This window comes from Phoxinus phoxinus (genome assembly GCF_949152265.1).
Source record: "Phoxinus phoxinus genome assembly, chromosome: 1".
In the NCBI taxonomy this organism is placed as follows: Eukaryota; Metazoa; Chordata; class Actinopteri; order Cypriniformes; family Leuciscidae; genus Phoxinus; species Phoxinus phoxinus.
Window position 1 is genome coordinate 50801187 of NC_136876.1, and position 25036 is coordinate 50826222.

Here is a 25036-nt window from a genome sequence, read left to right on the forward strand (position 1 = left end):
GTCCAGACGGACGATGACAGGGAGGTCATAAAAATCATCGGTATGAATCCGTTTATCATTTTTATGACCTCCCTGTCATCGTCCGTCTGGACCGGTGTCACACAAGGCGGATGTGTCACACACGACTTCTCCCAAGCCGAGGCCCCACCTGATGGCTCCTGGGACGAGGCCGGGTCCCCGGAGCCTCAGTCGGGAGACCGACCGGCTCTGGTGTGGGTCACGGTCTCGTCCCAGGAGCCATCAGGTGGGGCCTTGGCTTGGGAGAAGTCGTGGACCGTGGGAAGGGCTGGCTTGCTGTCCCACAGCAGCTTCAGTTTCCCCACGGTCACCGACTTCTCCAACGCTGTCGTTGCCCTTGACCTCGAGCGGGTCTGAAACATTAAAAAACACATGATTGCATTCGTTAAATCAACAATAAACAGACAGCTGTATCATACACTGATTTAAAACAATGGGTCAAACACCATCTTGTCAGTTTTAACACTGACTTGCTGTCAAATCCTTTCTGCAGATGTTTCTCCGCGTATTTGACAACCGTGCCGCAGAGCGGACAAGCCACATTTCGCAGCTTGACTCTGCGGCGGACATATTTAGTCAATATTGCCCGTTGCTCGAGGTTGAGCACGCTGTGGGCGTAGGGCTGTGCGATATGACGATATATATCGGATGGACGATATAAAAAGTCTATCGATTCATATTATGCTCTATCGTTCATATCGTGGTGTCGCAAAAAACATTGTTTACGGCAAAACTTTTTCATCATTTGGAGGACTGCAATCTTATATATAAATACATTTCCAGTGATTAGTAAAACATCAGCAGTCATCACCAGTCATCAGTGATCTGTGTTCAAAAAGCTAACTCACCTTTGTAGTCTTTTTTGCCAATGTATGCATATTTTATATGCAGGGTTTCTGGGTTGATCGGTATCAATCTCTTGAGTAGTGAGTAAAAATAATTCTTATTCATGCAGTGACGCGTTGCAACCAAGCTTTGGGACATGATGCGGTTCGCTGTCTCTGCAGTCAGGCACCCTCCGTTTCCTCTGATGAACTCCCTCAAGGTCACGTAGGCAGGAAGATGCTCCATTATCAGGATGTTTCGGTCTTCCAAGATGAAACTGTCATATATCCGTACGAAATAGTTGCAAGTGTAAGGCTTTTGCAATTCCAGCAATGCAGTGCCCTCTTCGACAAACTCAGGCTAAAGAAAAGAGATTGACAAAACATTTGCTAATTTCAAATCTCCTAATTAAAGAGTGAGGGAAATGAAAGATGAAAGCATTAGCTATGTTTCCATCACCCTGTTTTTATGCACATTTTGAAGTCTCGCATCAGAAACGTGATGGAAACGGCAAATGAGAAAAAAATCCCTTGTGTCGCAATTTTTTTTTGACTCGTGCGAAAAAGGACTCGTGCAAATATTGGGAGATGGAAACGCATGTGCCAAATTAATTTGATTTATATTGAACTATTCAAAACTATTTACTTTGCTCATTCGTCATCAAGCTTTGACACTTATCATTTTACTGTCACTTTATGTGTCAAATTCAAATCTCCTAATTAAAGAGTGAGGGAAATTAAAGATGAAAGCATTAGCTATGTTTCCATCACCCTGTTTTTATGTCAACTTACCCTGCAGATCTGGCACTAGTTGTAAAGAGCAACTATATGGATCAACCAGGTTCGAGGTAATCCAGTCCATGATGACTTTGTGAATGAATTTACTGAGAAAGGAACAGGGACAGAAAGTGTGAAATAGATTAAAAAAAGAAAAGAAACGGATGTAGATCAGGACAGCGAGTGACTGAACTGAATAAAATGTTATTGTGTATGTCACTATGTGTAATGAATGAAAATTACTGAATCAAAGGAAACTTGGCCAAACCAGTCTTCTTGAAGGTGAATTCCTAACAACAAAGAGGAAAAAGATTAAGATCACACGATTCTCTTAAAAGTAATATTCTAATTCAAGCACTAATGAAAGAATAAAGACAGTAAGGATTGTAAAATACATTAAGAATCCACTCTCTATTCTCAGTTTAGAACACATACAAATTCGTTGTCTGATGTATTACATTGAATGACGAGACACGTGAAATTCACTCAACTACATTCACTCAAATGTAACGCATTACACAGTTTACAGACATCACCGCCGATTAACAACCACGTATGTAAACTAAGAATAATTTATAACACTAAACAATATTATCCCTTATAGATTCGAATAGTATTTATACTTTAACCAGTTATGTGGCGGACTTTCGCGCTAATCGCGGAGCATTTATGCTAACCATGTGCTCAACATGACAAACTCATGACGCACTATTCATATAGCAAAACAACTGCGTTAAACACGCACACAACTCATTCATATTATTAACAGTGTTGTTTATGCTTAAATCTGGAGTGTGTTTCTCATCATACTTTGCCATTACCTGTAAGTAAGAAGACAATGAAGAGAAGAACGCATTTGTGATGACTTCTCGTCTCTGCATTTACTAACGTTACGAATGAAGCATCACTAACTCAGTCACGGGTTACTGTGCGATGCGTGCGATGACGTCATCACGCTGGTATGCCAAGCGAAAATAATTAAATGAATTAATGTGCATAACACACACTCCTTTTTAAACATAAAGCACAAATAAGAGATTTAGCAGTATTTAAAGTAATAGAAAAAAAATAACATTTTACTATATATAGAATCGAAGAAATAAACATAAACAGAAACTCACTATATTACACTTGCTCTCCAAAAACGGACATAATAACGTTACAGACATAATATTGTGTGTATTTGTCCATTCAAACGCGGAAGAGGGCGCTGTATAAGTTAACGTTAGCTTTCTAAGTGCACGGCTGCAGCTTCGGGTGTGCTCGCAGAAAACCGTCCGTTACCGAATAGAGTCTCTTTAATAACTCTTATTCAGATCTATCCATATCCCTGCTGAAAAATCCAGCTTAAACCAGCCTAAGATGGTCAGGCTGGTTTTGGCTGGTCTCCCAGCCTGGTCATAGCTGGTTTATCAGGCTGGTTTTAGAGGGGTTTTGAACATTTTTTTAGCTGGTCAGGCTGGTCTTAGCTGGTCAGGCTGGTCTTAGCTGGTCAGGCTGGTCTTAGCTGGTCAGCCTGGCTGGTCTTAGCTGGTCAGGCTGGTCTTAGCTGGTCAGGCTGGTCTTAGTTGGTCAGGCTGGTCTTAGCTGGTCAGGCTGGTCTTAGCTGGTCAGGCTGGTCTTAGCTGGTCAGGCTGGTCTTAGTTGGTCAGGCTGGTCTTAGCTGGTCAGGCTGGTCTTAGCTGGTCAGGCTGGTCTTAGCTGGTCAGCCTGGCTGGTCTTAGTTGGTCAGGCTGGTCTTAGCTGGTCAGGCTGGTTTAAGCTGGTCATTGTTGGTCTTAGCTGGTTTTAGCTGGTCATTGTTGGTCTTAGCTGGTCAGGCTGGTCTTAGCTGGTTTTAGCTGGTCATTGTTGGTCTTAGCTGGTCAGGCTGGTTTTAGCTGGTCATTGTTGGTCTTAGCTGGTCATTGTTGGTCAGGCTGGTCTTAGCTGGTCATTGTTGGTCTTAGCTGGTCATTGTTGGTCTTAGCTGGTCATTGTTGGTCTTAGCTGGTCAGGCTGATTGACTCTATGTCTTCTCTATTTTTCCTGCCACTGGGTGTTGTGACAAATAATGTAAACAATTGCAAGTACACTTAAAATAATCTTCAGGAGCACAGGCAACCATTCAAACAAATTCCTTTTATTTGATATTGCAGCCCCTTACAACAACCCATTGATATGCTAACAGTAATGTACAAAATTATTAATTGAAATTATTAAAGGGGTGGTTGATTGCGATTTCACTTTTTTCATTTTAAATAGTGTGTAATGTTGCTGTTGGTGCATGAACAGTATCTGTAAAGTTGCTGCGCTGAACGTTCAACTTTAGCAGAGATATCATCTTTTAAAAATCAGAAAGTTTAATGCCTACAAAAATGACTCGAATGGGACTACGAGATACTTCCCGGGTTTTATACTTAACTAACCCATACATTTACATCAACCCTCCCTCCGGAATATGCAAAAAAGGGGGCGTGGCCATATTTCTGCAGCTTTGTGGAAGAGGAAGAGTTATAGTGGAGAGCTGTAGCCATGCTGTCTAAAGTGTGTTATTTTCACCCAGCTGTCAGGTCTTCTGTGTTCGGCTTCCTACGGACGCTGTAGTTCATCAACAATGGCTAAAATTTATGTTTGATTATGTTTCTGAAAATTACAATCGTAATTTAGCTCTCTGTGCTGCGCATTTTACGGAAGGCAGCTTCCAGAATCTCCACGAATTCAATGCCGGATTAAAGAAGAAACTGTTACTAAAACATGAAGCAGTTCCAACTTTAAAAACCAGAGGCAGCAGTTGTTGGGCCACAACCTGTAGGCTAAGTACTTACATTTATGAAAAATAAGGCTTTAAAAAAAAGAAAAAAGACGAAGACATGTTATATTGCACCCCATAAACACAATCATGTAAAGAAAAAAAGCAGTAAACCACCCCTTTAAAATGCTAATATATAATAGTAACTGTAAAGGTGAACAATAACAGAATAGAGATACATTTTACATTACATTTTTCTTTTCTTATGACATCTTGTATTTTTTGGGGATATGTAATAGGGGTAAGCGTACCTATTAAGCCCACCAAAATCTAAGTCTAGGTGTTTTTCATAGATATAGACATGGTTTATAAGAAAAATAGTTAGTTAAAATGCAAGATTAATCTCACATTTGAAAATGTATTTATTAGTTTATGTACATTTTAGAATATAAAATTAAGATATTTTATGAATAAAGTCAGAAGTCTGGCATGGGCTTAATTGGTACTTTGGCACCATTTAAGCCCGCATGTGTTCCAAATAAGCCCACATCATGATTGATTCATACAATATACATTTTTTTTTTTTTTTTTAAATAAGTAAAACATTGATATATTTATTCAGTGACAGGGAAGCATACATTTTTTTATATATTTTTTTACTAATGTTTGATTAGAGCCCTGGGTGTGATTGGTAGGTGTTAGTGGCTGGGGGTCCAGGCCGGTGGTCTGGAGCCTTCAGTCGGCTTGACTCTGGAGTATCTCAGGAGCCAAGCCGAGTTGTGGATCCATACTCTTGGCTTTAGGGGGGTATTCTAGTGGGCCCCCCACGCTGGGAGTATGGAGCCTTATGGGGGGGGGGGGTCGACTAGTGGTCCTCCCATGTCCTAAGTATGGAGCCTTAAGTCGTCTTGGTTCCACATGAAGTCAAAATTCCACATGAAGTCACCTATCTCGTGAAGAAAGCCGAGTTGGAGCTCCATACTCCCGACCTGGGGGCCCCACAAGGGGACCCTGCTAACCCCTGAGTCTGGAGCCCCAACTCAGCTTGGGTCCCAGGTTATGCATGGTCAAAGCAGGACAGGAAGTGGCGGTATCTCAGAACCAGAATGTCCCAGGACTGTACCTCTGCGACCTCTCAATGCCGGGAGTCTCGAGCCTTAACTCGGCTCCGCTCCTGAGATATGCCCGGTTATACATAAGGGACTTTAGGGCAAAACGGGCCCCATCTCATTTGAATGAATGTGTGTAATTTGTTGGCCTATCTAAATGTAGTTGGAAATTAAGGTGGTAATTAAGTTAAAAGGTTAGTAGAGGTAAAAGGTAAAAACACTCATATAAATGTTATCATTAAACAATTTCTCTCACAAAGTTGATTAAACTTTGTAATTTGAGGGATTCCTCATTGAAACACATAAGGTGGGCTTAAATGGTTCCACAGTCAGTAAAGGTGAAAAAAAGACAGTTTTCCTTTAAAAAATATAATATATGTTTACACAGACATGCAAGGAGCTTAAATATACTATGGACAAAGCATCATAGTAATTTCCATTGTGCCCACATTGAGAAATGTTATGTTTTTTTCATTCAAGGTTAGCTTGTGTTGACTCTAGTTTGCATGCGTTTTATGGCGCTGTACCATTTAAGCCCATCTTTAAAAAAAGTTAATTTATGAAAATAATCTTCCCAACAAAACAATTTATGATGTATTTATTTGTAAATTAATGTAAAATAAATCACAGAATATTGAGTGTTTGTAGTTCACATGCTTAATTCTTCAGCAGTCCATCTTCCAGTAAGGCTAATGGTTTGACCTTGAGATTAGCTTTGAGCGCAAGCTAATAAAACTCATCTTTCCATTTAAAGGAAAATTATATCAAATTATTAATTATTATTTGTTCATACACAAAAAACAATACATTTATCTCTTATTTGACATAATATCAATGTAGTTACCAAAAGAATGGCTGAAAATTGCAGAAATGTGTTGATTTCTGAAGGGTCCAGAAACACCAAAGTTTTTGGGTGTCTTTGTTTGAGGTCCCCTGAGACCACATGCACATGAGTGGGGCTAACTTAACATTGCCAAATGTGTTTAACATGCAATAAAAAATGTCAGGTAAGTAACAAATCACTGGATTGGTTAAAATAAGGAGCAGCAAAAAATATGATTTTCTCTTTTTTATATTTGACTTCAAAGTTGAAAGTGGGCTTAAAGGGTACATGGGCTTAATAGGTACACTTACCCTACTCCACTTGCTTCTCCCTCTCATATTCGGGTTCTCTTTGTTTGAGCCAGTCACTGAAGCAGATTTGAAAGAAATAATTTAGATTATTAATTTGTCACTTTTCAACTAGTAAAACTTAGAAAGGTAATCAACTAATGTAAAACCCTTTTTACTAAATTGGCTATGGTTACATAAAGTAAATGAATGAATGAATGAATGAATAGAAAAATTAGCTTACATCTCAAAACTTGCAGCTTGGAGGGTGTCAGGGGAGGCTTTGCAGAAGGTTTTCATGGGACACTCCTTTCCTGAACCTTCTGCTCTTTAAAGTGTGTGTCCCCCACAGTGCCACAGCCATCTCTTTAACATAGAGAGAATCTTTTGTAGATTGATTAATCTTCTTCCACGCCTCTTCTCTGAACATTGTTTCCTATTTGGATCTTCAGGACAAAACATAAATGAGCTTCAATTGTATGAAGAAAAAAAAACACTCTTCAAAATATCTTCTTTTATGTTCTACACAAATAAGAAACTTATACAGAATATATTCCAGTTGGTAGCTATAAATGTTGTGATGTTATTTTAAGTACTTTGGCTACCACAAAAGAGCTGCATTTTTATTTTAAAAGATCTCAATATTAAAAATAAGAAGCTGTATTTTTTTCCTACAAAGATATCTAGTCATTTCAGTGAGATCTTAACAATTTGTGTGGAACCTTTCAGCATGTGTCAAGTAACCTTAGTCGGCCTAGATGCTGTATTTAATTCCAAGTGAATAAAAAATGAGGCTGTGTGGGTAGGCATACAGTCAGTTCAAAAGGTTGTACCATCTAAATGTGCTGGATCTTTTTACTTAATCACCACCCATGTTTTCAAAAGTTGATTTTTTTAAAATTATATTTCATCAATATAACCGTACATTTAACCAGACAGTGTTAGCTGTAGCTTTGATTTCAAATTAAAGGCACAATATGTGATGATCATTAGCTTCAATGCAGAACATTAATAACTATGATTGGGACTGTCATATATACATACATTATTATTTATAATGAGCAAACTATTGCATTAAAAACATTGTGAATTATTTGGGGTTAGTTTCACTATGTAATAGTTGATTACTATTAATAATAGCTCGTTAATCTGTGCATGATTTTTTTGCAAGTATAAGTTGTAATATTGTGTTTATTTTGTATAAATATCTGTTCCTTCAGCTCTTTAGCTTTAGCGCACGCAGCTCAAACACGTTATTTTGAAACAGAAATATTAAAGATGTTTAATATTACTGTAATATTAAAAAGTTTAATACATTTTCAAAAACACTGATGCGTTATTATTCATAACTAGTACTTTTATTGTTCTTGTATAATTTTCATTAACAATATGCATTGAGTAAAATAATTCCCTTATTGTCTGTGCAGAGGCTATTTTATTTTATCTATCCATGGCATATGCATTTTGATTCTTTATATATAGCCTAAGTAATGTTTTCCAATAACTTGTTTGCATTTTAATTTAATTTATTATTATTATTTGTAAAGCAATAGATGTCTTGGTAAAACTTCACAATACATATGTTATTGCATTAACTAACATGAACTAACAGAGAGAAAATCTTTTGTTAATGTGAGTTAATAAAATATGTGAGTTCATGTTAGGTCATAGTGCACTAAATTAACAGACAACACTGGATCCTAAAATGCCTTGGGAAAATGTTGAGATTAACGTGAAGAAAGATGAATAAATCCTGTAGAAGTATGGTTCATTTATTGTTAGTTCGTGTTAACTAATACTAACAGGTGAACCTTATTGTAAAGTGTTGCCATTTTTTTATAAAGAAAGTTGGAAATATGAATGTAAAATTAATTTTAAAAGTTAAGGAATCTTACACTGATTCAAACTAGGCTACTGTACTGTATATGTTTGATTTATGTTGAAGTGTTTGGGACATTGGCTTTTATTAGTGTTTCGTTTTTGTAATCAGGCTTTCAAAGTATACCAAAATTTGGATTTAGATTCATCGGCTAATATATCAGATATCGGCTTTCAAATATAAAGAATTATCAGTTATCGAAATCAGCCGAAATGTTCATATCGGTGTATCCCTAATTTGATTTCCAAAAAGAAAACAATACCTTCTGAACATTAGGGATGGGCGAGATAGCCTCAAAATTATATCGCGATATTTCAAGAATATTTACGATAATGATATTATGACGATATAGACTTTATTTCTCCTAAATGTTTGCTCACTCATTGCATTTTTACAATGGGGTAATTTTGTTGTTAAGAGTTTATACAACAGAAAGAAGCTTGATTTCAATCTTTGAATTAAATTGAAAAAAGGAGGGGCTCTCTTTCTCTCTCTGCTCACTCTTTCAGTAACATGCGACCTGTCACAAGTGCAGCAGCAGTCTGTCATCTACCGGTACATCACTTAGCGATCCAATAAGGCTTTGGCGGGCCATCTGAAAATATGAAAGAAAGTGTTACATACAGAAACACTTCACCTAGGAGTAATAAAAAAAATCATAATAAATGGAATATATAAGGGATAATATGTACAGTCAGCCAGTAATTAATAAAAAATAAACATGGACAGGATAATCAGGGTCCCGATACTCAGCTACTTATCAATACATATTTCCACATAAAATATTGATTTGAGATAATATACAAGATTACAAAATAGTTCAAGTTTTCAAATAGATAGATAGATTATTTTTTTATATATATATATATTTAAATCAATATTTAAATGTTACCCAAGGTAATGTTCACAGCTTTTATGCATCACATTACATGCGTGTTCATTACAGTATGTCAGGTTGTGTGTAGCTTTACACCTGGACTATGAGGACACCTGTTTTATGAAGACATCGTAAGAACATGTTCCTGATGTTTGACTTGACTGGAGAATCTCAGTGTGTTGTGTTCGTTTGACAGAATCCTGGTCTATGAGGACACTAGTTTTACCAGGACACTGGTAACTAGATAGATTTGGACGGCACCCTGAGTTTAAGTGTGTGTGTTAGGGCTGTCACTTTAGAGAAAATCTAATTCGAACGGATATCAAATACCAAGCTATGTATTCGGAAAAAAAACGTAACGGAGATTCAATCAAACAGGACTCCCAAAATTACACTTAAATAAACCTTGCCTTTACACGTGCATCTGGGCAAGGTGTCGACCAGTTGTGCAGGAAAGTATGCAGTCATACGATGTTGGACGCCTGGCGATGCTCTGGCCGTCTGCTGTGTTTCTGGGGCTGTTTACACCTGGCCACTTCATGCGTTTGCTCAGATCGGATAGATATCTGATTTATCAAAACGATTCCATTTACACCTGGTCACATAGGCCTAAATGTGTTTTTGCAAAACGGATATAGAAAAACGGATATTAGCGCGGGAATTATATGCAGATTAATGTCACCGAAAGCAACAGATATGAGCTGCATTTTATTGATCATCAGCTAACATTTCAAAATCAAAGACTGCAATAAGAGAGAGCGGCAGCCCTGGTAAGATCATTTTGTTTCTTTACTTTTAATGAAGATTATTATTATTGTGTGTTAAAGCGTCTGCGACTTACTTTCACTTTGATATGCGATAGTTTGCACGCTGGCTTGACGCTTGATGAATAGATAATCTGCGGTGATATGTGTTGCAGCGCGCCGTCATATCTGACTATAACATACAGCCTGTAACACGATTTCAAAATAACACGCTTTTTAAAATAAAAAACAAAATGTCTAATCATAGACTGTAAAAAATGCGCTACACATGGCACTTTAAAAACCGGATAGTTTATTTGAAGTTCGATTACGGATATTTCACGTCATGTTCGAATGCATATTCGAATATCGAATAAAAAGTGACAGCCCTAGTGTGTGTATGACAGTGATATAAGACATTGAATCTGTGCTATATGTACAGTAAGTGATCGTGACTCACTTCTTACACACACAATCATAAGTCAGTGACTGATAACTGAGGAACACTGAAATGTGGTCGTTTCTTTAAGCAATAACTCAATTATTACATTAACTTCTTGGATACCTTTAGAGTTGCTGTATCTTGTTCAGGGTTTATCTGATTCTTCTCAGTTATCATCTGAAAAAAAAGAAAGCAGATAAAAAAAAATTAATAACTAATTTTAGTATTACTTATTGAAAGCCAATTTCAACAGAGGTTGCTATTTTTACCAACTTCTTCAATGATTATATTTAATCTAACAAGCACAAATAGTTTTCGATATTGGTATCAGCCACAATGAGCTGTGAATTATGGGTTATCAGCATGGTGTCACGGATTCACCCAACGACACACCCCAGCCAGCTTCAACCCAACACACCTGGTCCCATTCGCAATCACCGGAGTTCTGATTTACTACAGCTGCACCTCATCACTTTACTCACCACGCCAGCTCTGCATATAAACCCCAGTCAGCCTACAGCTCACTGTCAGGTCTCGTCTTTTGACGCCAGTGACTCCCCGGTTCCTAGCTCTTCTGTCAAACTAACAACACACTGAGATTCTCCAGTCAAGTTAAACATCAGGGAAATTATGTCCTCATAAAACAGGTGTAAAGCTACACACAACCTGACACACTGTAATGAACACGCTTGTTATGTGATGTATTAAAGCCATTAACATATTGTTTTATTATTCATACTTGTCTGTGGCAGTGACATTGCAGTATAGGCCTATGTGAAGTCAAGCTATGTAAAGACTATGCCATGTTATTTGACTGTTGATTACTCAATTTTTCTGTACCTAAATTAGACCTGGAATATATGAGGCAATGTTTATTTCACATCTTATTCACATTTATTATGTTCTATGCAGATGCAAACCACTACAAAATCACACCAATCATTCTAGATTGATTAATTACTTCCAAATAGAGCTATTCAAGTCATTTGGTGAAATAGTTTTTCATATTGCATTATATATTGCAGAAAAAAATTAAATATTGTAATATCAGTTTTTTGCAATATCATGCAGGTCTATTACCGTGGGTCATTTTTAACCTTTAATATTACCTTTTAATAATAAAACAAGTAAAATCATCACTGTAAATAACATCTAATGTCCCTGCTTTATTAAACAGTGTCACTTAAGCATGTAAACACTGAACTCACCTTTATAATGATGGCTGACTCTGCCCTGGAGCTCATCTGTGTCTTCTCCTGAAGTGAGACTGCGTGTCCTCCTCCAGAGGCTTGATCTTCTCCTTCACTGACTCACTTCAGGCATTATCTCTGTGTCTGCGGTCATAGAAAAAGGCCATCAATAATCCTGACCATTGCATTTCATTTGACATATTATTCAACAAGCTTAAACTTAAGACATAAACTGTGTTTAAGTGAATACTCTCCAAGCTGGTCATTTCAACTATTTTTTGTGTGTATCTGATCGTTTAGCCACACACACGAAGTAGGGCTGGGCAAAAAATTTTTTTTAGATTAATTGTTTTTAAAAATGTGGTCAATTCGATATCGTTAATTTTATTACTAGTCTTCTTCACTAGATGTCATCCTGTTTACCTGGCGCATTGTTACAGGGGCGATCCTGTCATTCATTCAGTGCTGAACATGGCAGATGTTCAGCACTGCGCCTTTCAGCTTGAAAGACGTTTCGGACAGTTGAATGAACTGTCACTGTCACGATTGGACCAGTGCTGCATTATAACGAACGTTTATCATTTGCACGCATTTTCAAGCCTTGCCAATTTCAGCATTTAAGCGAAAGCGAACGCTGTGTGAGAAGTTTTGTGCTGCGCGTAGGGGTGTGGGATATCACGATTTTTGATCGTGGACAACTAAAATGTCTCTACGATCTGCTTTTGAAGAAATAACGTAGTATCGTGTTACAGTGCATTCTATGAGTTGCAGTTCTGGCACCTCCGTCTCAACATACTGTACAACGTGACGTACATTCACACCACTTGTTAACACAGACGCACAGGTATTTATTAGTGATTTAAAAGCGAGGTGCAAAAGAGGGAAAAACTCCAATGCAATCACCCCTATCGCATATAGAAACAGCTGGTGAGATAGAATTGGAAAGACAATGTATTTAATAAATAGTGCGTGTAATTTCTTAAGTACCATCAGCAGAACTGATAACGTCCAAGCTTATTGATACGGCGGTCTACCATAATTTGGCCCCAGGGGTGTTCATATGGATGAAAGCCTGTTGTGTTCGGTCTCTTGATTTGTGATAGGGACAGCTATTGTGAAACTCACCTTCTTCATCTACTGAGTGTGGATTGCAGGGCTCGAGACTAACGGCGTCCTATCGTCCCGGGGACGATAGAAAATGTGTTTAGGACGAACAGAAATATTCTCCAGGACGCCTACAGGACGAAAGACATTTTTGTATGTGTGTTAATTTATTACTAGCCTATTGGGGTAACTTACTTAGAAAATGCCAAAATTAACCGACCAAGCGCTGACTACAACGGAGCGCGTCTTCTCATGCTGTTACTATAGTTACTCTCACTGGCCGGCTACTCACCCGGAGACTTGTTTCGCGGTACATCTATCACATGGCTTAATGACATCGCAAATATGTTGCGCTGGTTAAACTACGGTGAGGACGAGGTCAAACAGATAGAGCACCAAGACGGCCCTGCATCTCCTAAAAACTAGAAAAAAATGTTAGATAGTGACAATTTGGGAAGCGATCCAGTCAGAACTGATGTCCTGCGTTTGTGGTAGATGCGCACATTTGTACTGTAACGTGCTGATCCACCCAGCGGCACACGGGTTGACATGCGCTGCATGTCTCATAAAACGTTAAAAAATTTAAACGTCTGGGAGAATGAGTAGAGCAGACATATAGATCTGAATAAGAGTGACGACGCAAAAAAAGCTAGCCCTATTCGGTCCGGTTTTCTGTGCGCACACACCCGACCCGAAGCGCGCAGCCATGCACAGACACCTATACAGCGCGCGAGGACTGAATTGAGCTCTCTTTCGCGTCTGAATGGACAAATACACACAACATTATGTCGAAATGTCCGTTTTGGAGAGTATTCATGTAAACTATGTTGGTTATGTCTTAAACAGTTTTGAGTGTATCGGATGTGCATCAGTGCAATTGGATCCGCATGTCATTGGACATGATCCGATGTCTTAAAGTGACAGTGGATAATAATCCTAATGCGGTCTGTGTCCTTAATATTGAATTGTTGAAACGTTTTGAGCTGTATGTATTTTTCTCTTAATTTCCGTATATGTAAAAAAAAAAAAAAAAAAAAAATTAGTTCTGCATGAATACATAAAAGCATTTAACTCCTGTTTTTTTTTATTAAATCTGTTTCTTACCTGATTACAGATAACTACTTTGAATAGAGCTAAATAAATATAATAATATATATCATAAACATTTTAATGGTGTTTTTATTATGTGACTAACAACTAAAAACTATAGATGATAATAACAAAGTACATAAACAACGTGTTCACTTTAGGACGGTTCAAATTATTTTTCAGGACGGTTCCAGGACGGAGGTGAAAAAAGTTAGTCTGGAGCCCTGGTGGATGGCATCAAGATCTTGTACTGAAAAATCCGACCATTATACCATTATATTTGTTGCCTATTATTTAGCTGACTATTTAGCCAACAGGCTTCTCAAGGACAATCTCACTGAAAAAACCTGGAACACTTTCAAAAGCATAAATCTTACAGACCCCAAACTTTTGGACAGTAGTGCATTGTATGTTTGAGGTGGTTTTGCTTACTAGTCATATGGTTCATAGCCGTGGAGATTTTCTTGGACAGGGGGTGTAGCAGGCCATCAGCATGATGATCTAGAACATAACATGCAATTTGTCACAGAGCCAACAATGTTACATAGGACTTACAATAGAACATAGGGTTTATTACAAGAAACCAAGCTAGAGCAGAGGTGAAATTCAGAAAAGAGAAAGAATAATATATATATATATATAATTCTTAAGATAATATATTGTGAAATAAATGCATATGAAATCAGTATCATGATTAAACAATAATTCACCCTTTGTTGTAGAGGGTTTTTTTTCTGTTACTCCTAAAATCACTTTTTTATCTCTGGTAAAACGTCTAAGTGACGTCACTGATTAACAGTACAGTGGATTATTTTAGGTTAAATGAATTAGCTTACTACCAATCACCCATTGACAAATTACCAGCAAAACAAAACTATCAAAAACTGTTATGTACACAAAGATGTGGTTAAAACCCCAAACTTTAATAAACAAGAGTTCCAGTCTAACTTAACATTAGCCTTAAGTTACCTCTTCTGAAAATGGTTGAGATGCTAACGGACATTTTCGAAGACACAAAACCATTTTTATAAAGTAAATATTCAACAGAAGCGTGTCAATTACACGTAATAAAGGTGTCAGGGACGTTAGTATGTATTATTTATGTGCATTTGTTGACTAAACTCACCTGAAAGCAGTGAAAACAACAGCGAGAGCCGGGAGTTTAGCTGTTTGTCAGTTGATGACGTTTCTCCGTTTCCATCTGACTCGCGCAGCGCGCTTGCGCTCCAGTGTTTGAATCTGAATGCGACTCGAATGTTCACGCGCACGCGCATTAAAACACTTCAAAGTCACGCAGCATTTAAATAAACATTTAGAATTAAAACATATAACATAATATGAATATCATCAATATTAATTGATGAATTTTAAACTCATTGTTTAGTTCTATTACCCATTCATGTGCAAAATGCCAGACCCCAGTTTATATGCCAGGTTTTGTGGTTTGGCACGCAAGTACAAAATTGTGACAGAAGTATTATGTCATGTGTTTTTGTAATTTATTGTAAAGCGACCTTGAGTCTTCAGAAAGGCGCTATATAAAATAAAATAAATAAACATATTATTATTAAACGTTTTTGGTCCCACTTTATATTAAGTGGCTTTAACTACTACTAACATTGAAATTAATCATTTGATACAATGGACTTAATTGTGTACATATATGTTTTTACATTGTACTTATATTTAAAAAATACCTGCTTGTAATTATAGCGGTAATTCATTTATGTAATTACATTTGTAATTAAACTGTTGACCAGTCCCTTACACCTTAACCCACCCTTAAACCTAGCCATACCACCACACCTGTCTCTTACCTGTATCACACCGCAATAGCAGAAAAGGTATTTTACAATACAACATGAACACAATAAGTACATTGTACTTATTTTTCTATGTAAGTACATAGTACTTAAAGCCACTTAATATAAAGTGGGACCAAGTTTTTTATTTTATTTTTGAAAAATGAAATTTACATTTATATAATAAGTTGCATCATTACTAATAATTGCGTTATATTACTAAATGGCAACCAACCAAAAAAATCTGGGTTCCAATATTTAACTAGTGTATAATCAACTTCGTCCATATTAACTTATTGCGTGCGTGCGTGAGTGTGTGTGTGTATTATTATTATTATTATTCATAATTATATATATAATTATTAGAAATATATATAATATATATTATAATTATATAGGATGTTCATCAGCTTGTCCAGGCTGGGAGACCAGCTAAAACCAGCTGACCACCAAATTGTCCAGGTTGGGGAACAGCTTGATCAACTAACCCAGGCTGGGAGACCAGCTAAAACCAGCTAAGCCAGGCTGGGAGACCATCTTGATCAACTACGCCAGGCTGGGAGACCAGCTAAAACCAGCTACGCCAGGCTGGGAGACCAGCTTGATCAACTACGCCAGGCTGGGAGACCAGCTAAAACCAGCTACGCCAGGCTGGGAGACCAGCTTGATCAACTACGCCAGGCTGGGAGACCAGCTTGACCAGCTAGGCCAGGCTGGGAGACCAGCTAAAACCAGCTACGCCAGGCTGGGAGACCAGCTAAAACCAGCTAAGCCAGGCTGGGAGACCAGCTTGATCAACTACGCCAGGCTGGGAGACCAGCTTGACCAGCTAGGCCAGGCTGGGAGACCAGCTAAAACCAGCTAAGCCAGGCTGGGAGACCAGCTAAAACCAGCTACTTCCAGCTTAAACCAGCCAACCAGCTTAGGCTGGTTTTAGCTGGATTTTTCAGCAGGGATGTCTGCTCTTCTCTTTCTCCCAGACGTTTAACATAATTTTTTAAGGTTTTATAAAACATGCATCAATGCCCTGCCCACAAGCATCTAACGTTACCACACAAACCAGACATATTCTGACTAGATCATGTCTTCCCAAATCGTCCATATCTAACATTTTCGTCTAGTTTTTATTCGTAAACGAAAATTTCAATAGATTTTCGTCAAAGTTGTTTCCATTCAAACTTTTTATTTATTTAGTTATCGTCTCGTTTTCGTCTGTGGGAAAAATGTCGGTGACGAAAATTGTTCGTCAACGAAATCAACACTGAATAACACACTGTCAGCTCGGAAATATACGAGTCATGCGTTAATAAATTCAAAGTAATATTAATACTCACCTACAGCCGTAGGGCAATATTAAATCATCGAAGAGTCAGGATGAGCGAACTCCAACATGATGCCACCGATCAAATGAGGAGCTAACACAAAATGGAGCCCGTGCATTTGGCGCGATGTTCTTGCTCATCACGCATGCGCAAACTAGATCTTTTTTTTTTCTTTTTTTATTGCTTAAAGAACATACAAAATACCAAACAAACAACTATTTAGATCTATTTAGATCCGTTCAACATAAAAAAATGTATCCAGAAAACTTTGTTAAACATGTAGCTGTGACATTCTGGAGAATTTTGTTGGATTAACGTGTATTTTTATGTAGATTCATTTACAGTCATCCACAATCCACAACAATTAATAATTGTTTCAGGGAGCAAGCAGCAGACAGTTAAATTTATTAAATTGCAAATAAATAAATTAAATTAAAATGTATTGTAATATTTGCACAACTTCTGTAAATAAGAAATATCACTCACTATAAACCGCACAACAATAAGAAAAGCAGTAGATATAAGGCAATGGGGTTTCACTTTTGTGTGTTTTTATAGTGCTGTCATGCAAGCTATGTCTACAAAGGTTTTAACCAAATTTGAGTATCCAGAAATATGATTGTTGAAGTGTTTTGTATGCATGTCCTGATGTGTCATATTTTGCAGTGTTAAAAATGGACTAATTATAAGATTGTTAATATTTTTCATAATGTGTGAGTGGGAAAACATACTTTTAAAAAAGTGAAGGCGACCAAGAGCCGTTGCCAGTAACATTTGTATTTTACTGTAAAAAAAACCCCGGTAAGGTCTAACAGTGTATGAGAAAATATGTTCATGCCTTATATCATGTAGTTTTTGCAATTTTATTTATTTATCTATACCACGTTTACCATTTCTAAAGCTATATTATATTATAATATAGCCTGGCTATTATATAAATTACTTCAAACATTGTTTTACATTTTCAATGCTTTCATATGCTCATTCCATTTACAGTTTGACGATGGCCACAGCCCTATCCACTTAATAATGTATCACGTTGAAGGATATTTCATCTGACTTTCAAATAATTACCTCCATCAATTCTACATTTATGTAAATGCTGCGTGACTTCTACGTGTTTTAATGGTTACACTTTTGGTTACACTTTATTTTACAGTGTAATATTATGCAGGCCTACTATAGGGTTAGGATTAGGCTAGTTGCATGTAATACGCATAATTTACGGCACTAAAAATATTTTTAGGATTTGTTATCACAACGTTTTATCTTTTGTCAAATCAACTTAGATGATTAATATGGTTCAGATAACTTAATATTTTGAGTTTCTGTTTATTGAACCAATCTCCTTCATTGTATTGTTTGATTATGATTATGGCTTACAGCTTATGGAAACCTTGAAGGCTTGAAATATCTCACTTTGCATGTAATGAGTCTATATAATATATTAGTTTCACCTTTTAAGTTGAATTACTGAAATAAATGAACTTTTGCACCATATTCTCATTTGTCGGGTTTCACCGGTACATGACATTATAACCAGGTTAATATTGTGCATATGGACTCTCAGTGGAAGAACAGAGCCAATCTGATCATTAAACTGATGACATCCAGTTCATGCTCACAGTGTAGCTTTAGCTCCTCATGTGATCACTGGGCAATGGGGAATTGACAGAACCTGATCTAGATATGATATTAAATATATTCCCACACACACCTGACCTTTGATGGCGAATATGCAGAAATATTGCAATAAGAAAACTCTGCTAATCTGGTATTTATGAGGACAATTTTATGACTGTGTTACCTTTATATTTCCTAGTTCATTCTTTTATTTCACAAGAAACAGATGTTAAACAATAAAAATCCCTGATTTACATGCATCATCATGTATTTGAAAACCAGTAATTTCACCATAAAAGTGGCTGGCAATCAATAAAATAACGTAATTGCATAATACACAGATTAAACAAATCACAAATGCATTACAATTAGCTTGAGAAGGGTCTTCAAATGAAGATAACTAAAAAAAACACTAGATTATTGCAGCCAATCGATAGGAAAATGCTTTATTATTGACTATTGAATCGCTTATCCACAAAATTACAAAAAGTTCATAAATATTAATCCAGTTATCTGTTAATTTCTATAGGGAAAGCAAAGAGAAATATTTAGCAATTTTTACACAGAAATTAAATTGCAAAAAGTTTTTTATTGATTGTATTGTTTTCCGCCACAGCAGAATATGGTGAACTGTGAGTGTGTATCCGAGTGAATATATATGGATCACCGTCAGTGATTTCAGCGGCTACAACATCTAAATTATGATGTGTTGATAACATACTTGTAGAAACATGACTTGCTACGTTTCAGAAAATAAAACATCCTCCTGTTCCTTGAATCCCTGGCGTATGCTACTCTAAGCTGTGTGTGTGTGTGTTGAGCACTTGTTGCCTCGTCACGAGGACTCGCTCGCTGTATTCCTCATTTGTAAGTCGCTTTGGATAAAGGCGTCTGCTGAATGTTCATTGATGAACAAGAGTTAATAATATGTTTCACTATAGTGCTATCTATAGTGAAATTACTGAATTAAATGTACTTCCATTCCACATTGGACAAAGTCCAGAACTGCTCCAGCAGAACTGAACAGGTCATGTGATCACTTCAGTCTATGACTGTACATGCAAGAACTTGTGTCTGGCAAACCACAGAAACCCAACTCTACGCTACGAGTCTGAAATGTTTTGCCCTGTCAAAACGGCTGTGATTGGTCCAGCATCGGTTTGCTGTTGGGTGATAAAGTACATCTAAATAATGGTGTCGAGCACCCTTAATAACCTCCGAAATGAAAACACAGATAAAAACTGACCTTTTGTGTAAACTCGCTGTATCTAACCAGTTTAAAAACGTTAAAAAGTGTTGTGCTAATGATTCTGCTTTACTAGTGAACAGCGATGAGGCGTACTGGGTCTCCACAACTGCATTACACAGAGTAAACACTACATGTCATTTAAACTAAAGGTCAAACATCTGAGCGATGTTGGGTGGAGTGAATACGCTTGGCTATTTGCACTCATATGAGAATGGCAAAAACTCGCTTGGCATTGCACAATAGCAGCTTTTATTAACACTACATGTAAAAAGGCATTGCATTGAATCATTTCCCCTCAAAACGTGCCATTTAAAAATATATCCTGAACATTAAAAAAACACGTAACATTATAAAAGCTCCATCTGGAATATTTCAGTTCATAACGGCAGCATTTCACGTCTCAATGCCGTAATGCCGTACATCTTCATGGTACTTGACACACAATAAAGTCTTTCCTGGCATTTCATAACAGAAAGCCCACAGTTTTTAAATCAGGAGTCCACTAAAAACTAGAAAAATAGCTCAATTCTTTTCCATTATAATAACCGTTTAAGAAAATCACCAAATGCTGGGTTGTTTCAACCCAATTTTGGGTCAAATATGGACAAACCCAGCCGTTGGGTTAACATTTTAAATCACATTTTTAACCCAACGTTTGGTGTCCATATTTGACCCAAAATTGGGTTGAAACAACCCAGCATTTTTTACAGTGAAGCTAAAAGAAAACGTATCCGCACTATCCAGAATCCAGAACTCACCATGATTCTTAAACAATGGCAACATATAAAAGTGTATGAGCACAATACAGGATAATAACTTCATTATGACGTATATCCAGAACTTCTGAAAGCGGAATACAGTTGGTGTAATGTTGGAGACAGCGAAGGAAAAGCTCACTCAGATGTGAAACTTTACCAGAAGTAGAAGAACTGTGTTTAAAGTTTTCTGAAGCCAAAATATGTACAAATATATATATATATATATATATATTTATTGAATAACACGCTCTCTCTCAACATCGCACAGTGGGTTTTCTGGCGTTCACTTCGAGTGTTCAGCGACAGAAACTCCCTCACTCAGAGAAGAAGGAATGACTGCAGGGTTTCTCCTCATCTGGAGTGAGCATGTAAGGCACTGAAAGATGCGATGGCGTCCCCTGCGAGACACAGCCCAGACACTCCAGGTCCAGGCCGCACACACAGACACACACACACACACACACACACACTAATCCCAGGAACGTGTCTGAACGGGTCACGTGACTCTACGGATCTCCAGCCTCCTGTGGGTCTGTCTGTATGAGCATCTCTGTACTGAGCTCAGGCTGAGTGGGCGGAGTCTCGGTGGGCGGGGTCCGAGTGGGTGGGGTCTCGGTGGGTGGAGTCTCTGTGGGCGGGCTCAGAGTGGGTGGAGTCTCTGTGGGCGGGCTCAGAGTGGGTGGGGTCTCTGTGGACGGGCTCAGAGTGGGTGGAGTCTCTGTGGGAGCAGTCTCTGTGGGTGGGCTCAGAGTGGGTGGAGTCTCTGTGGGCGGGGTCTCTGTGGGTGGGTTATGATTGGGAGGAGTCTGTGGGCCGGCTCAGAGTGGGAGGAGTCTCTGTGGGTGGGGTCTGAGTAGGAGTCTCTGTGGGTGGGGTCTGAGTAGGAGTCTCTGTGGACGGGCTCAGAGTGGGTGGAGTCTCTGTGGGAGCAGTCTCTGTGGGCGGGGTATGCGTGGGAGGAGTCTCTGTGGGCGGGGTCTCTGTGGGTGGGTTATGATTGGGAGGAGTCTGTGGGCCGGCTCAGAGTGGGAGGAGTCTCTGTGGGTGGGGTCTGAGTAGGAGTCTCTGTGGGTGGGGTCTGAGTAGGAGGAGTCTCTGTGGGCCGGCTCAGAGTGGGCGGGGTCTCTGTGGGCGGAGTCCGTGTGGGCGGAGTCTGAGTCAGTTCAGAAGAGTGGTAGTAAGGCAGGAACGGCCGCTCCGCTGCACAGGAACGCATGGCCAGATGTGTGTGTTGCAGGAGAAGAGGGAAGCGGGAGGTGAAGTAGGAGACGAACTCGTCAGGAACGGATCCCAGCGTCTCCTGGACTTCATCGGGTAACTCTCGGTAATGGTGTTTCTGTGGGAGACAGAGATCAGAGAATTCAGACCACGCTGAAGAGTTTGCAAATGTTTTTTTTGCAACATGGATGTAAATATTAAGTTTAGTTGTGTATTCAAATCAATTAATTATTTAGTAATTATGGTAACACTTTACAATAGGGTTCGTTAGTTAACATTATTTAATGTATGAACTAACATGAACTCACAATGAGTGCTATAAACACGAGATGGTCAACTCAAGTACCTTGTTCCTCATGGCACGTAACAGATCTCGGACCGATCCGCCTTTGTACGAACGAAACCGGCGTAGATCTGTGAAAACAACGCGAACATTTAACGGTTTGCAGAGCAAAATATTCAAGTTTAAGATTCAAAGAAGAATAAAAACTAGACAATCATGGCAGAGTTGCATGAAATCTATTCACAAACTCTTGGAATTAAAGCTGATAGTACCGGTAACCCAGATGCATGAGTGCTCACCGGTCTGTAGAGGAACTGTGCTGTGATCCCTCCAATCAGCTTTGACCACGACCCGCCCCCCTCTCTCCAGCTGCCTCACGATTGGTCCATCTAACGGCTCCTTCTCGATCCTATCGCTCACATCCTGCGGAACGACACCAGATATGCCATTTACTGCCCAGTCTAGGAGAATCTGAATCTCTTTCATCTGCAGTAAAAAGCTGAGATTCTAAGCTTTATGATGATACATGTTTTACTATATACTTCATTAGATGTGCTAGAAGTCCATGAGGAATATCTTTAGATCTGAGAGATGGATTATGCGGAGTTTGGACTGCTGTAAATAATGAAGTTACGAGCGAAAACGTGTCATAAATTCAGCATCTGTGTATGATTTACATATGGGTCTTGAGGGGCTTCATGTACAAAAACTCAATCAAGTTTAGTAGAAAGCCCTAAACAAGTATGCTTGTTGTATTCTACTCTGCGAGACCTTTCAAATGACATATGACACACACTATCTGAGCTGGATGATGCGTTTGACACATTACAGTACGTAGTAGAAATAAGTGTGTGTGCGCCCCAGACCTGGAAGAAGTGCAGCTGCTTCTCCAGACTCCAGAAGAAGGGGCGTCTCAGCACTCGCTCGGCCGAGGGTCTCGTCTCCGGGTCGTGGCTCAGCATCTGCTCCATCAGGTTACAGCACACGATGCCCTCTGTGGCACACAGCAGAACAGTCACATGACCACACACCTGGCTCAGATGTGCACTTCACCCCAGAATGAGCTGGTGTGTGTTGGTCGGGGTGTGATAGTGTGTGTGTGGTGGTACCGTGTGTTGGTCGGGGTGTGATAGTGTGTGTGTGGTGGTACCGTGTGTTGGTCTGGTGTGTGTTGGTCGGGGTGTGATATGAGTGTGTGTGTGGTGGTACCGTGTGTTGGTCTGGTGTGTGTTGGTCGGGGTGTGATATCAGTGTGTGTGTGGTGGTACCATGTGTTGGTCTGGTGTGTGTTGGTCAGGGTGTGATATGAGTGTGTGTGGTGGGGTACCGTGTGTTGGTCAGGGTGTGATATGAGTGTGTGTGTGGTGGTACCGTGTGTTGGGCTGGTGTGTGTTGGTCAGGGTGTGATATGAGTGTGTGTGTGGTGGTACCGTGTGTGTTGGGCTGGTGTGAGTTGGTCAGGGTGTGATATGAGTGTGTGTGTGGTGGTACCGTGTGTTGGGCTGGTGTGTGTTGGTCAGGGTGTGATATGAGTGTTGGGCTGGAGCAGCTCGAGTGTGTGTGTGTGTGTGTGTGTACAGTGTGTGTTGGGCTGGAGCAGCTCGAGTGTGTGTGTGTATCGTGTGTGTTGGGCTGGAGCAGCTCGAGTGTGTGTGTGTGTTGGGCTGGAGCAGCTCGTGTGTGTGTGTACCGTGTGTGTTGGGCTGGAGCAGCTCGAGTGTGTGTGTGTTGGGCTGGAGCAGCTTGTGTGTGTGTGTGTGTTGGGCTGGAGCAGCTCGTGTGTGTGTGTGTGTGTGTTGGGCTGGAGCAGCTCGTGTGTGTGTGTGTGTGTGTTGGGCTGGAGCAGCTCGAGTGTGTGTGTGTGTTGGGCTGGAGCAGCTCGTGTGTGTGTGTACCGTGTGTGTTGGGCTGGAGCAGCTCGTGTTTGTGTGTGTGTGTTGGTCAGGGTGTGATATGAGTGTTGGGCTGGAGCAGCTCGAGTGTGTGTGTGTGTGTGTACAGTGTGTGTTGGGCTGGAGCAGCTCGAGTGTGTGTGTGTGTGTGTGTGTACCGTGTGTGTTGGGCTGGAGCAGCTCAAGTGTGTGTGTACCGTGTGTGTTGGGCTGGAGCAGCTCGAGTGTGTGTGTGTGTGCGTGTGTGTACCGTGTGTGTTGGGCTGCAGCAGCTCGAGTGTGTGTGTGTGTGTGTGTGTGTGTACCGTGTGTGTTGGGCTGCAGCAGCTCGAGTGTGTGTGTGAGTGTGTGTGTGTGTACCGTGTGTGTTGGGCTGCAGCAGCTCGAGTGTGTGTGTGTACCGTGTGTGTTGGGCTGTAGCAGCTCGAGTGTGTGTGAGTGTGTGTATGTGTGTGTACCGTGTGTGTTGGGCTGCAGCGGCTCGAGTGTGTGTGTGAGTGTGTGTGTGTGTACCGTGTGTGTTGGGCTGCAGCAGCTCGAGTGTGTGTGTGTGTGCGTGTGTGTACCGTGTGTGTTGGGCTGCAGCAGCTTGAGTGTGTGTGTGTGTGTGTGTGTGTGTGTGTGTGTGTACCGTGTGTGTTGGGCTACAGCAGCTCGAGGGAATAGGCTCCCAGCACTTCCCGAACGGGTGTTGTCCTTCAGAAAGCACGTAGTAGAACACACAGCCGGCGGAGAAGATGTCCACCATGCAGGTCTGAGGGAGACGAGACAGGACAGTCACACCACACACACTCGACACACACACACACTGTACTGTGCTGCGATCACTGCATGCCATAATAACCGTGAGTAATCTCGGTGTGCTTTGAATCGCTACGGAAACTAAACAACCGAGAGAAATATATAAAACTAGATCTAGAGAAATCTAGAGATCAGAACGGCCCGCCGTTGAAATTTGGAACAAAACTTGTTTAGATTTATGGCTTTGATTTTCTA

The 25036-nt window shown here is 39.6% G+C and overlaps 3 protein-coding genes and 2 long non-coding RNA genes across 9 annotated transcripts in view; 1 reads left to right on the top strand and 4 right to left on the bottom strand.

Moving 5' to 3' along the window:
* LOC307003863 (Golgi apparatus membrane protein TVP23 homolog B) overlaps positions 1-25036 on the top strand; it is a 291916-nt gene that overhangs the window by 155311 nt on the left and 111569 nt on the right. The window lies entirely within an intron of this gene.
* The window catches only part of LOC307003908, a 53987-nt gene that overhangs the window by 20299 nt on the left and 8652 nt on the right, over positions 1-25036 (bottom strand). The gene's annotated exons all lie outside the window — the stretch shown is intronic.
* Positions 222-17126, bottom strand: LOC307003896 (uncharacterized protein). Of its 5 annotated transcripts, none has more exons than XR_013798867.1 (5): positions 17030-17126; positions 1863-1909; positions 1635-1726; positions 867-1203; positions 222-371 (listed from the first exon to the last, which is right to left on the bottom strand). XR_013798867.1 is itself a non-coding variant. In XM_079622780.1 (4 exons), the coding sequence occupies exons 1-4, from the start codon at positions 2498-2500 to the stop codon at positions 241-243; spliced, it is 330 nt and encodes a 109-aa protein (XP_079478906.1). In that variant the 5' UTR covers positions 2501-2726; the 3' UTR covers positions 222-240. The 5 variants fall into 5 exon arrangements, 1 of the variants encoding a protein (XP_079478906.1); XR_013798868.1 differs by having other exon boundaries at positions 17034-17121; XR_013798869.1 differs by having other exon boundaries at positions 1635-1909; positions 17034-17094.
* LOC306988898 lies at positions 6596-15083 on the bottom strand. Its single transcript, XR_013795520.1, has 7 exons — positions 15020-15083; positions 14326-14394; positions 11719-11844; positions 10634-10687; positions 8950-9043; positions 6814-7015; positions 6596-6649 (listed from the first exon to the last, which is right to left on the bottom strand). It is a non-coding gene; the product is annotated as an uncharacterized lncRNA (long non-coding RNA).
* LOC307005184 (serine/threonine-protein kinase/endoribonuclease IRE1-like) lies at positions 21610-24312 on the bottom strand. Its single transcript, XM_079625079.1, has 5 exons — positions 24291-24312; positions 23015-23142; positions 22448-22571; positions 22212-22279; positions 21610-21983 (listed from the first exon to the last, which is right to left on the bottom strand). The coding sequence occupies exons 2-5, from the start codon at positions 23117-23119 to the stop codon at positions 21639-21641; spliced, it is 642 nt and encodes a 213-aa protein (XP_079481205.1). The 5' UTR covers positions 23120-23142; positions 24291-24312; the 3' UTR covers positions 21610-21638.